Source organism: Coffea arabica, chromosome 4e (assembly GCF_036785885.1).
Source record: "Coffea arabica cultivar ET-39 chromosome 4e, Coffea Arabica ET-39 HiFi, whole genome shotgun sequence".
NCBI lineage: Eukaryota > Viridiplantae > Streptophyta > Magnoliopsida > Gentianales > Rubiaceae > Coffea > Coffea arabica.
The window spans coordinates 48,014,903-48,029,718 of record NC_092317.1 but is presented as its reverse complement, the minus strand read 5'-3'; the positions used below and the strand labels follow the sequence as shown (position 1 = coordinate 48,029,718).

At 32.7% G+C, this 14,816-nt stretch overlaps 1 protein-coding gene across 1 annotated transcript; it reads right to left on the bottom strand.

Annotated features, from left to right (window-relative positions):
* Positions 1 to 844: 844 nt before the first annotated feature.
* LOC140004353 (F-box/FBD/LRR-repeat protein At1g13570-like) lies at positions 845 to 5,825 on the bottom strand. The gene is made up of 5 exons (XM_072048027.1): positions 5,405 to 5,825; positions 4,407 to 4,567; positions 3,189 to 4,112; positions 2,957 to 3,100; positions 845 to 1,541 (listed from the first exon to the last, which is right to left on the bottom strand). Exons 1-5 carry the CDS (start codon positions 5,415 to 5,417, stop codon positions 1,230 to 1,232), a joined length of 1,554 nt encoding a protein of 517 aa, XP_071904128.1. The 5' UTR covers positions 5,418 to 5,825; the 3' UTR covers positions 845 to 1,229.
* Positions 5,826 to 14,816: the final 8,991 nt, after the last annotated feature.

Sequence of the window (14,816 nt, the reverse complement as noted above, 5' to 3'; positions counted from 1 at the left end):
AGTTTCGGAGGAAAGCTTTAGCAATTTTCAAGAAGAGAGGGATAAGCGCAAGGCTGAGAAAAATGCTAAGAAAGATATGTAATGGATGGTCTAATCATGCAGCCGAAAGATGAGAAAGGCTAGCAATTACACGAGAACCCCAGAAACAATTAACTAGTGAAATGCTCCAAATATTAATGCACATTTAATTCAAATGCAAATCATGTTAATTTAATTGAACCCCAAAACAAAATCATGAGCTAAGAATATGACTTGTGAGACCAGGAAGTGGTATTTTAGCGTACTTGTTGGCCACAATCCTTTTTTTTTTTTTTTTTTTTTTGAGTCTATCAGGATACATTTTTAAGGAATTGGAAGAGGTGGCATTGTTTAATAGAAGGTATATATGCATGTATATACCTTTTAAGGAAAATAGAAGGTATATATGCATATATTTAATACTATCAAGCGTATTTATATCTATATTTACTTATTTTTTTATATAATTATATATGTGCTCATGAACCTAATCAAATAGTTCACGAACGAATTCATGTTCAACTCATTTGCGTTCAAAAAAAGATTCAATTGTATAATAAACGAATCAAACTCAAACACAATATTAGGTCGTTTTGCTATTTTATTTTGCCCTCTTCTCTCTTTTCCTTACGAGTTAAAGCCACAGATGAAAACGAATAAAGACAAGTTAAACCAGTTAAAATGACAAAGATAAGAGGAAAAGTTGGATTGAAACAGTAGAAGAAGAAGAAGACTTTTAAATGGAACTTAATCCATGCAAGATCCAATTTGCAAAAGGTATGGACTTTAAATCTTTAGTAACTAAAATGTAATAAGCAGCAAGATGTCAGCACCATGAACACTTTTTTTTTTTTTTTTTTGTAAATATCACACTGCAAACATGTACTTATTAGATCATATCAAGGTTGATGAACTCTCCAAAGTCATTATGAAGTTCAGTTCTACTGAATCCTCTGCTGCTATCACAAAATAACTTATGCTACAAAGGATTGAGACTCCTTAGTAAAGCACTTAGCTGGCCACATGTAAATTACAAACATGGGCATTGATAATCAATCACCTTCACCAACACCAGGGAATGCCGGAACAACAATACAACAGTAGAGGAGAAATAACTCGGTAGGCAGCTCTCCTGAATGGAAGAGATTTGACCTTTTTATGTTGCATAGTGATACACCAGGAGGCATACTTGTAACATTGTTCCGTGCACACTAGTTGCGAAAAATCACCTGCACTTTGCTAGAAAGGGCATGCTCCACTAGTTGTTTATAGATCAGCTGGCGCTCCGCATCATCCATCACATAATCTATGTACCGTGTCCATTTGTATTCTGCAGAATAAGTACTGTACGCCGAGCCAATAAACACTCGATCCAAAGCCGGAGCACTTTGTAGCAAATAAACAACAAATTCAATCTCACAACCGGTTCCATGAAACCCTTTGTATTCCAGTTCTTTCAAGTGACCATAATGCCTTGCCGGCCATGCCCCTCCTAAATGTTCACTAAAACCAGGCCATCTAGCCTGGAGCCACAAGAAAATAACCCCATTAATTTATGTGTCAAACTAACAAAAATGTTGTGCACATATTTAATTTGCTGCAGCAAAAAGATTAGCTTCATAGCAAATACTCTGCAAACACAATCTGCCTAGTTCTAGCAGACATTCAGAGATTCACTGCATCAAACAGACATTGTTTCCATGTAAAGCTAAGCAACTTTCCAGCACATAAATGTTTCAAACAAAACCTTGAAAAGAATTCCAAGAATAGTTCATGATCACTTCAATCTTGAACAAGCTGAGACCTGAGACATGTACAAGTAAGAACCTTATCCTGCCAACAGATGGGGGCGTGGAAAACAGAAGGTAGATGGGTAAGACAACCACTTTCAGTTGTCAGTTAAATCTCCAAGTCAACGTTGAAAACCTATAAAACTGATGTTGCTCTTATAAATTCTCTGCATTTTTGTCAGCTCAAATGCATAGCTTGCTTGCAAGATAGTAAATTATCTCAACACTAGTCATCGGTGTTTATAAAGAGAATGCACTAAGATAATAAATAAACAGCAACTACAAACAAGCATTATGTTTAGCATATATAATACCAAAGGATGTGCACGCATGTGCATGCTCTTTTAAGTAGACATCCTTAGGTTGCCATCCCCCAACATAGAGTACATTAAAGGTCCCAATCTTTGTTCAGGCTGTGTGGTATGTTTTGAAGCCTGAGAACCATAATTAGTTTCCAACTACTAAAACATGCACATCCAAAAAAAAGATTTGACCTAAGACAGATTACACTTGGCAGAAAAGGTCGGAACAAAGCCAAGTTTCCAACCCCAACAAGAACAATTTCAGCAAAGAAAGAGTTGGCAAGAAAGGGGGAAAAAATCGGTTCTCTAGGTTAACAGAACAGTAACAGTCTAACTGCAAACCAATTGAGACAGGAATGATTAGTTTTCGACAACACTAAATACTAATTGAAGGCTACATATTTACACTGACATCATTTACCTAACATTGGGAATGCACTTAATAGTGATATACAGATATCTCAAGGAAGTTTTACTCGACAACTAGTGCCTCATTTCACAATGCAGAGTGCTAAGTTGGTACAATTCATCATGAAAAAGTGTGGAATCAAGTACAGTAACCCATTTGAAATGTTGTAACAAAATCTTATCATTAGTTTCTGAAGTCTACTTAATAATACTAAGAACACAAGACAGAGAGAAGCAAATCCCAAAACTGAAGCACGACACTCATAATATTTTCTTTGAACACAAGGAAACTACCATGCTTCAATTTTGCAAATTTCAACCAGTGCTTTTCCTTCTACAGATTAAAAATTTTATACAAGCAGTATATAGTGAAGTACCAAACCCTAACAAAGGGAGATGCAGTTCCCACTACAGGGTTGTCAAAAGGCTAGAACTCACCAGGAGATACAGTTTCTCTAGAAGTGGGCATGCGTCCAGAATAGTGGCAACACTTTGTAGATCCGCTTCAAACTCAAATATCATCAACAAATATAACATCCTCAGGTTTCTGAACATATATATCGTGGCAGGCATGTGTCCTAGCTGAATCAAACAAAGGGAAGAAGTGTCAGCATTTAAACATGCAAATATGTAGCAAAGAAGAACAATTATAGATGGTGTCCATACGAACCTCATTAGCTTTAGTCTGGAGCATAAAAAGTTCTAACGCTGGACAGTCCTTTACAACTTGACCAAACAAATAAGGCACAACGCCAATGCCATTACCACTGACTAACAAGTCTTTCAGTTTGGGAACATAATGAAGCGACAATTCCACCATTTTATCACTATATAGGTAAAAGAAAGACAGGTTGACAGCATGGATATCTATCTCTTTCACCCCAATGCACAATTCAACATGCAGTCTCTGCAATTGAAGACACTGACCAGAGATGCGTAACTTTGGAGGAAGTTTACAATTGCACAATGACAACTGCCGAAGGTTCACACAGGAAGCCAGAATGTGAGGCAATTCTCCATTGTCTAAAGGAACACTTATCATATTTAGATACTGGAGGGAATTAAATTTGCCTTTGAAACTTGGTTGAAGGACACAGTTTAATAAATTCAATATTTTCAATGAAGTTGCTTCAAACAGCAGCTGAAGAGGCAAAGGATAAAGGTCCACAGAGCTATAGGGACCATTTTCATCATGACAAATAGGAGTACAAAACTTGAGGAGGAGTGATTGTACGCCTAAAGTGGCTATAGTTTGCATCCATCTATCATAGCTAGGGGCAACTTCGTTTCCCAAACAACATATCAAATGAATATGAACTATCTTTTGACCAGAATAAAGCTGAAAAGTTTGATCTACTGCTTTCAAGAACCTATACTTGTGGCGACGGCTGCCAGTATGAATACGCTGACTCTCTCCACAAATCTTGCGGCAATCAAGGAGTAGCCTGGACCTTACTTGGCAAATATTGTTCCACCTTCTTGCTAAAATCCTAGTCCTAATGGCTTCTATCAAGTCCAGCCGTGAAAGGATCTCAGAAAGAAGATCATCTGACAGTTGACTGATTCTATCCTCTTGTGCATCACCATAAGCAACCTAATTAAGACATGATCAGAAGATAAAATTGTGTGTCAAGAGCAACCAAACAAACTCACCATTAACTCTATGCCTACTAGATGAAAAAGTTTACATATCACAGCTTTTTTCTCCCCCTGACGTAATACACTTACAACCAAACGTGACACTGTAGCAATAGCTTTATATAAGGAAAACATTTTCGTTTAAACAAAATTAGCAATGAGTATGAAAACACAGTAATCCATACAAGTGAAAAAAAGGAACAGAAATTGCTCAAAAATTTTAAAGTATCAAAGAGCACAATATAAGTACCTTGAGAACTTCTTGCTGATGATGGTTTTTTAAGAAAGCTATTGTTTTCTCCAACATGCCCGAAGAAGACATAATTGCCACTCCAATAGCAGCTGCTCCGGTCCCTGCCAGCACCAGTAAAGGTAGAAAAGCTTTCTGTCCAGAGCACCCCATTGCAGTTGCTAATACAACAAGAACCAAACCAAAAGAGTTATAAAGTAAGAATAATATAACTTACTGACATAATCAACCTCCAAAACACACGATGATCAAGTATGTTCATCGAATTTACTTCCAAAAAGGCCAAAGGATGTGAATTTGCAGAGCCAGTTAAATTCCCCGAAAGTAGAGGGAGGCTTTCCGCCCGGGGGTGGGGGGTGGGGGATCCACCATCAGATTTTTTAATACTCATTAGCTACCCTGAGAGTAACACTCATTCCACACTCAACCGAGAAAAAGAAATTACGAAAAGATGGGATTTTTCTATGTTGAAAGCATAATCTAATTGCAATACCACCGGACCATCACCAGTTAACTATCAAAACGAACCATTTAGTTCTGATACACTCACATGTTGACATTATGAACTTCTAAAGACACTGTTTTACCTCCAAAATATATATTACCAAAAGTAATTCAGGAATTAAAAAGAAGAATAACCAAAGATGTGATTTTTATCAGTTCATAGGCATGTTTGACAAACATAAACCACCCTCAACTGCAAAACGCAATGAGATCGGGGAAAAAAATTCCAATACAAACACAAGCACACATTAACAACTTCCGAATTGGGATCCAAACATTGAAAACCAATCAAGATTCAATTTTTATGGGGTAACAGGCATAAAAACGTAACATAAGCCACCCCCAACCCCCAATTTATGAAAAAGAAATAACTTCAACATCTTAAATAAGAACAAATGTCCAACAGTTTCAGGTGCTGTTATTATTTGCCCTCCTCTTGGGATTATTTGAGCAGAGAAAAAAAAAAAAAAAAGAGAAACACGAGAGAGAAATACCTCCACATAACATCTAGAAATTCATCTGCATAAATATGATACTCCCACTGGCCTGTAATTATTCTGCGAATTTATTTTTGGAGTACAACACAACCAAAAAATAATTAATTAATTGACTGAATACAGTAGTCTGCTTTGAGCATAATTAGGAGAGAAAGAGGATAGGAAAAAAACATGAGCACAAGAAGTTGGACCGTAGAAGAGAATCAACAACAATGGGAAATTAAGGGGTGTTTATTTCAATTGCACAAGTACAAAGCAGGGGATTCCTAAACAACGTGAACTGGAATTAATATGGTTAGAATTTTTTTTTTTCCTTTTTTTTGGTGATTTTTGTGTACTCTCGGTCTGTGACCCTATCCACAGACCGATTGGTTCACGTCATCACTTTAATTAAATATTGAGACAATCGATCCTAATACAGTTGACTTTTCATGCAACTACCAAACTAAACCTTCTCCCTGTCATGATGTCATAAATATATTTAATTTTCAAATTTAACATATTATATAAAACTTTTAAAGACATAGTAATATTAAAAAGGTTAGGTTCAATGTATGTTATGTTTGATATTTTTAAGATACTATACAAGAAAATACAAATAAAGTAGTATAATTAAGTAGCAATTTATGCAATTTACAATTTTATGCGTATTCAACAAGTTTAGAACCAAATTGGAGGGCTTATTTGAAAATTACTACAAGAATTTAGGGCTGTATCTATAAGTTCTAAAATGTTTCTAGGTGTAATAATAGTTTTCTAGTACTTAAGGGTCAAATCATAAAATTGATAAAATGTTTCTGGGTAAATTTTATACTTTCTTTTTTTTTTTAAATATATTTTATCGCTTTTGAACTTAGATCTCCCATTGGAGTTGTCTAAGAGAGATTTATGATAGGTTATGTGAAGAGATTTGAGAGTAATTAAAAGAAAGAATCAAAAAAGGAAAACAAAAAAGGTCAAAAAAGAAAAGATGGAAAAAACTTGATTCGAAATGATTCTTCCGATTTTCAGTCAAACTCGATTATCGAATTTTTGTTTGACGGGTTTTTAGAACAACTTGGACCAGATGCCTACCCATTTCTTAGTTCAACCGGTTGAACCGATTGGTTCGGTCCAAATTTCAAAACACAGGTGATGACAATGAGGCAATAATTATGGTGGGAGGGGGAGGAGGGGTGGTTTGGGGTTGTTGGCATATTAAATCAAAACTCAAGATATTATTATTTAGTAGTGTTTTAGTGATGTTAGGGTTTTAGGAATTGTATTAGATTCAATTCAAGTTATGGTAGTTTTATTATTCAGGAAATAGTTTGTTTTTAGGAAATTTCTTGAGGTGTAAAATTTATTTATCAAGTCATCTAATCTATAAATAGTTACTCATATTAATGCGTGAGTCGAGAGAAGAGTAGAGTGAAACTTTAAGAGACTTGTTATTATGGCATGCGATTAATATATTATTGTTTATATTTATTCTTCTTTTCTAAATTGCCTCCCGTCTACATTAGTTCTATGAAATTTATCTCATCTATTTTTTTGTTAAAATGTTTTGGCTTCTACAAGAAATTGATCTTGGGGTGCCTGTGAACATTGAAAATTGTCCCGACTATGAGATTAGTTCTGAGTGCTTTCCATTGTCAAAGTTAAAGTATAAGAATTACTGTGAAGAAATTAGTTGATCGAGTTAACCCACAAGGCTAGTCAGGGAGTATGCAGTTGCTAAAAATTGGACCATAAGATTGGTCTGAGAATTGCCAAATTGATTGTGGTTGTGAGGACAGAAATCATAAAAGAATCCTATCTGTTGAACTATGATTATGAAAATCACAAAATGATGAGTTATTGACAATCAAATTGTCTATTGAACTATGATTATGAAAATCACAAAATGACGAGTTATTGACAATAAAATTGTGCGACGAAAACTTCAAAAATTAGCAGGAAAACTTCAAAAAAAAAAATTTTGAGCGTTGGTATACTCATTCCTCAATATTAGAAAACTATTTATTCTATACTTCTTTTTTTTTCTTGCTTTGAAGGATTTATCTGACCACTTTCAATATTTTTTTTTAGATTAATTTGGACTTGGAGAGATGGCTGCATTTTTTTTCCAGGTGAAAGAAGATGGTGGAGATTGAAGAGGAAGTGATGATGATTTTAATGGAGGTTTTACATTTTTCTGTTGTTCCAGATGTTTTACTGAAAGGGTGGAGGTCTTTTCCATCATCTCCTATCCCTCATTTCTCATCTCTCCTTATGTTCTCCTTGGCAAAATGGTGTTCTCCAGCTTTGTGAGTCTGGTAAAATCATATTCTTCAGAGATCATAAATCACTAGCTTTTTACTACCTTTTCTTTTTATTTTAAGAAAACTTTCTCATGAAATTCATTTTTTTTCTTGTTGCAGGATAAGAGATTAAGATCTTCGAAGATCTGTGGAATTTGAAGAATTTGTTGCATTCTTCCCTCAAGGTGAATTTTTTTAAGTCTATTTTTAATTATACTCAAAAAAGTTAATATGTTATTCTTTTGTAATATTTCTTTGCATAGATACATATGTATATCTCTTCTCGTAACCGGTGTTCTTGTTACAGTAAGCGCTGCAATATTCTTCTCAGAGATTTCCTTTAAAAGATGCAAAAGGTGTTGCCTATCTACATAGAAAGCTTACCCTCTTCCACACCATTACCGGTGGATGCAGGAGGTACATATATCTACCCAGCCAGTTGTGAGTTTTTTCAGCTTTTTCCAGATAAAGGACTTTCTTTGAAAGAATCTATCTTCCTTAGCCGGATTCTCTAGGGCGGAGCAATCCTATGGTTAGGAACATGACACATCAATCCTCTGTACCGATGGGACCTCTTATCTCGACCTTAGGGACCTATTTGCAATTAAATTAGGGACCTAATTAAAAGAAATCAAAGGCTTTAGAGCCGTAATATAATTAATGATAAGTACAGGGACCATTATGAAATTTCGTAACCAGATTTCTTCAGCAAACAGGCCTCTGGGCCATTTCTCTTTTTATTTGGGCTGAAAAGCCTCCCAGCCAACCCAAACCCAACTCCAAAGGGGTGGGTCAGTCAACCATTCTGACCCTAAAATAATCCAACAAACAGATGGGCTTTAACCTCCATCCAAACCCAAAAACCTCAACAAAAAAAAAACCAAACCCACTCAAAAAAACCCAACCGAATATTATTACCCAAAACCTAAACCATACTACCAAAACCCAACAAGAAAAATAAATCAACTAAAATTATTAAGCCACAATTATAACCTAAAATCCAGAATTAATCTACCTAAAGACTACTTAAAAATATAAAAGGATGATTAAAATTTAAAAAGGCGACATTGGTTCAACTGAAAATGCGTTTGGGCCATAGTGAAATTAATTAAAACTTGGAGGGCAAAAATGTAATTTTTGGAAAAGAACATGCAGCCTGTACGAATAAGCTTACTTCTTCCTGCGAATTCTTCTGCAACTCTGCTTTCTCAACCCAGACACATTTATGCGAAGGAAACTCAAACAACAGCCAACAATTTGTCAACTAAATCAACACAGAGGCCTCAACCCATTTTCTCAACAAAATTTCATAACAAAAGGTTCCATTCGAGGGATTCAAAGCTAGATATTCTTTTTTTATAAATATTCTTTTAGATAATTTAAATTTTTATAATGATCATAAACCTAAAACTATATATTCACATTTAATTAAGTAGAAAAGATCTAGCAATCTATTTTTTTTCATCAATAAATATTTAGCTTCCAATAATATTGGTAATTCTGTCAGTGTAATAATTAATTCTTTTTTTACACTAAATTACTTCAAAATTAAGGGAAGAGATGATGAGCAATTTAAATACTAATTAATGATATAGTGATGAAAGGAAGTAATTTATGGAATATGTAAGATTTTAATAATTGTAATTTAAAAAAGGCTTTACTATAGTTATATGTAATAATTTGATAGAAAGCAGATATCATTAACATAAGATTAGTTATTTTTTAAAAATTATTTTAGATATCATTAAGATAAGATTAGTCATTTTTTAAAATTATTTTAAAATTAGGGATAATTTTTAAACATATATTATAATATTCAATATGGGTAAAAGCCAAATTACCTATAACCCGTTAATTCTCATCAATTAAGCATATCACATAAGAGTGAGAAACACTCTAATTAACTACTTTCATATATATATATATATATATATTCCTATATACGTGGGCCACTCCTTATTTTTTAAATTCAAAAGACACGAAAGGATATGTAACAATTTAAAAAATTCAAAATTCTATAAAAAAAAAAAGGAATGAGGAGTTATAAGAATTCCGATTTAATCATCCTAAAACCTTTCCCTGCAATACATATAGATATAGATTCGCTTAGTAGTTCAAGCTATCTTTTTTCTTTTGTTAGGGTTAATTACAACTAATTTTATTGATTACTTTCTTAGTTGAATCTACGATCCAGTCAAATAGTTTCTTTTCTTCATTTTTCAGACTCGGTGCTAGGGAAAAAGTTCACCTGCAAAAAGAATATTAAGAAACTGAAGTTGGATTTCATGTGTTTTGAAGTTATTTTTTATTTTCTCTAAATATTAGATCTTATTTTTACTGCTCTATTGTAGTTTTACTACTAAGCCTCGTATTTTGATTATGAATTATGTCTAAACAAGTTGGATATAATATCAATGAACTTCCTTTCAGCATGTTCTTGGCCATTTTGGATAGGGAAAATCATACAAAACGTTCCTCACATTTTACAAAATAATTTTTTTTGTCCTTCACTTTTAAAAATGTAATTTTATATCCCTTACAAATTCACATTTGTCAAATTTGGTTCCCACTTAGGTTTTCGACTAGTTTTTGGTCGAAATTCACCACGTGCCTTGCATGTGATTATATTTTAAGGGCAAAATTGTCAAATCAAATTTTATATAATTCAATTCATAATCCCTCACATTTCATAAAATAAATTTTGTCGTCCCTTACATTTCACAAAATGAATTTTTTCAACCTTCACATTATTCAAAACGATTTTTTTCATCTTTTATTGATCATGTGTGTGAATAATTTTTTTTTAAATCCATGTATATATCTATTTGATTTCACTTTAACAGTACGAATAACATGTGAAATCAAATAGAGATATATTACATACTATTCGTAGTGCTCAAGTGAAATCAAATAGATATATACATGGGTTTAAAAAAATTGTTAGTTTTTCACTTATATTCATTTTCTTTTACTCGAAATTTGAAAATAAAGAGCACATTTAATCCTAAATATTATCGAGTGTTTATATCGAATTAAATTTGGATAGAAAAAGTAAACAAAAGAAAAGTATGACAAAAAGAAATAAGTGATTGGCACTTTCAAATTTTAAGACAATCACAAAGCAAATAATTCAACTGTTGGTCTTAAAAGTGTCGAATAGAAATTTCAGATTTAAACTAAAATTTGTCAGCACAATTATAGCATTCGAATTAGGACCCATTAATTAGATTACCTTATTATACAATTCAATAAATAAATTATTACCAAATGAGAAAGGTCACAAATATTGAATAGGTTCAAATGATGAAATCATATAAATATATACATGGGTTCCAAACAAAATTATTAGTTTTAAACCCCTATATATATCTATTGAATAACATGTGTATAACTACGATTAGCATGTTTAGATGAAATCCAATAGAGATAAATTACATGTTATTCATACTGTTCAGGTAAAATCAAATGGACATATACGTGGGTTTATAGAAAAAAAGCTATTCGTACACATGATCAATGAGGGATGAAAAAATTCATTTTGAAAAATGTGAGGGATGGAAAAATTTATTTTTTGAAATGTGAGGAACGAAATAATTCATTTTGTAAAATGTTAGGAACAAAAAAATTTATTTTGTGAAATGTGAGCGACTATGAATCAGATTATCTAAAAATTTGATTTAACAATTTTGCCCTTAAAAAATGATCACATGCAAGTCACGTGGTGGATTCCGGCAAAAAACTAGTCGAAAATCTAGGTAGGGATCAAATTTGGTCAATATGAATTTGTAATGGATGTAAAATTATACTTTTAAAAGTGAGGGATGGAAAAAGTCGTCTTGTAAAATGTGAGGGACGTTTTGAACGATTTTCCCTTGTGGATATATCAACTCAGGAATCTTACAGGTTGAATTTCCCTCACCCCACAGCTTCTAAATCTCCTTCTTTCAGTGTATATGGGTGGAAAGTTCCGTTCGCCTCCTTAATTTGGAGGATCCAATGCTTTTGGGGCTGATTCTTGTGATTTTGGACCTATATTGTTGAAATTTGGTGATTAGGATATTTGGGGATTGGTTTTGATTAATTCTTCGGTGAGTTTTGGTTAATTTTTTTAGTGAATTTTATCAATTCTGGGACCTTTTCTTTTTATGGTTTAGGGCTAATTCTGGTGAAATCCATTCCATTGTTCATGTATTATTTGGAGATCTTGTTAATTATTCGGTGAATTGCATTAATATTAATGCTTAGTTTGGAGAAATTTTCAATAAATTGGTGATATTAATAAAAGGTGGATATAATGAGCGATAGTAGTACTGATGTGTTATGTTTATTGTGGTAATTTAGTGATAAGTATTCAGTTAAGAGAGATTTTCCTTGAGGAAGGTAAGAAAAAGCGAAGAATGTTAATTTGGGAGGAATAGAAGAAAAAAATTTTAAACAAGAGCAAAATGTTTTATGCAATAAAAAATGTTTATGTTTAATTATTCTTAAAACAATATCATGCATCAAACATATTTTTGTTTCATTCATAACAATAAAAAAAAAATTAGATCAAGTGTTTCATTATATTTATGTTAAAGAACACAAATGGAAAAATATGAACATTACCAAGCAACCTGACAGTGTATACACTATCAGCGTTGGATGATTGACAGCTATGCAAAATTTGAATTTGAAATTCAACTTTTGCACACATGTTATGAATCCAACGATGATAGTATATACACCGTCAGTGTAGGAAAGATTTACTCTTAATTTAAATGGTTTCAATATTTCTAGGTGAAAAGATGTTTGCCCAGGAGTGAGAAGTCTTAGCTACTAGATTCTGAGCTCAGGCTAGAATTGGGAAATGAATTATCATTTTGCTTAAAAACTTTAAATAACCTTTTATGTTTCTGTATTCGTACAAGAAATGGTTTTGTTTGTATTTTCAAGTCATGTTTTTACTCAACTAACCTGTTTGGTATGATTCCTTTCTGGGTTAATTGAAGTGGATCATGATAAAGCTTGAAGAATTAGTGATGGTAATTCTGTTAGAAGCTTTAAGATTCGTTTAATCCACTCAAAATGCGTTCAAATTGAATAGCAAGAGGTAACATTTTTAGATTAAAATTGATTTGATTATTTAATCTGAGATATATAATTTTGTCAAAATACACAGTGAAAGCAGATTTTTCCTTCCTTTCAGATTTTTTTTTTGTTCTCTCACATTTAGCTAAATGCGAAAAATCTTCATTGTGTAGTTCATTTCTTTTTTTTCACATTTCCTGAATTCCCTGTCTCACACTTGCCAATCATTTTCTTGATATTCAAGGCATACAATGATGCATACAATTTGCTGGAGACAGATACAATGGCTAAATGGTAATTATCATCTTAAACATGTTATCTTGTTTATAGTAGAGGTAGCTTCATCTTAGAGCACCAAATTGGCCTCTCTCAAGGACATGCTCTTTGTGCGGATGATGTTGAGTTAATCTGAAGTTCATCAAGTTCATTGCTGTTCGCTACGTAATGCATGCATAAGTTTACTTTTCATTACAACTGTGTGTGTTGGTCTATTTTAGTAAACTATTTAATGTAGATGACACGAGTTAGAATTATGACCACTCAATATCTTGTTTTTTGTGTTAATGCAACTATATTGACAATTAACAATTTGCTGCTTTCTAAATAATTACATGACAATTTGTTTGGATAGAGTATCTAGTCATAGTGGTTTGTGTTAATAAATTCTCATTTGATGGGATTATCATTGATGAGGATATGTTTGACTGCCATCAGTAGATTTTAATAATTTTCTTTTGATTAAAATCTGAATTCATTTCCCTTCCCCTTTCTTCTGGTTTTGTTAGCTAGATTCTTTATGAATTTTTAGAAGAATATGAGGTTATTAAATTATATAGTGTTAATAAATTTTAACTGCTCCTTTTCTTCCCTGGGATTTTGTTTATGGTTCTCCATAATTTCTTTCTACATTTATGTTTCCTAATTTTTAACCTTTCAATTCCCCAGATTAGAGAAACTTGCACAATGTTCTCTGAAAGTTTATTTTCTTCTTGTATGTGACTTGATCAGAACTAAAAATTACAAGGGAGGTTTAATCTTTCATTGAAGGAGTATTGTTGATTGCATTATTGATATGGGAGTATTTTGTGTTCACTTCTGGCAGAAGAAGTTATTTGAGAATTTGGGGTGTCAATAAAGCACTACAAACAAGAGTACAGTTAGCCGTTCGAAATAGCTACTAGAGTACTTTTGGATCAATGTGCCTTTTATTGTATGTCTTATTTCCTCCAGACATGATTGAAATTTACATTACTAATGTGCTTTTGAATCAACGTAACTTTTATTGTGTCTTATTTCCTCGGGACAGGATTGAGATTTACATCCATAAAGCCAAATTCAATGTAACTTGTATGTTATTTAGTAAGTTTTGATTTATGCCTACAATGGTGTTTTGTTTGCATGAGTAAGATGTTTGGTGTGCTACATGCATAGGTCTCTGAGTTTTAGCTTGTATTATATTTTAAGGACCTAAGCATGTTGAAAGTTTTGCTGTTTCATTGGTGCACGAAGACTGCACTATTTAGGAAGTGACAAGTATTTGACTAATTAAGTGGATGAAATGGTTTAAACAATGTCTTTTTCTAGAAGGTGAGACATAATCAAATTATTCACCATAGAAGTTGTCATTTTCTTTTTACTACAGTGTTCATTGTAAGTTTTATTTGCCTTTCTTCTTTTCTCAAATTCTAATAAGAATTTATATACTTGTAAATATCATAATTAGGGGTACAGAAATTTGGTTGATTAATATATTGTCCTTTTCTGGGAGCACAAGTGAGATTTCAAAATATGGTTTAAAGCAATTCTAGGATTTTAAAGTTCTATAACTTCAAACATGAGATACAATTTTTCTAGGGATAATTTCAGAAATCTCCCTTGAGGTTTCTGACTATTTCACTAGCATTCCTCCAGGTTTTGGAAATTACACCAATCAACATTGAGATTTATTATATTGTAACATTTAGATCCAACCACTAATTAAAAAGCGATATTAGAAGAAAGAAGATAAAATGATTCCACAATTGTCTCTCAGCTACTAAATTGTTTAGTTACTTTAATAC

Bases quoted from the DNA above. Each gene is read 5' to 3' on its own strand.
- LOC140004353 (XM_072048027.1), bottom strand. The intron at 3,101-3,188 runs GTTCGTATGGAC...TGTTTGATTCAG, and splicing joins TCCAGACTAAAGCTAATGAG to CTAGGACACATGCCTGCCAC. The intron at 1,542-2,956 runs GTGAGTTCTAGC...TTGTGGCTCCAG, and splicing joins TAGAGAAACTGTATCTCCTG to GCTAGATGGCCTGGTTTTAG.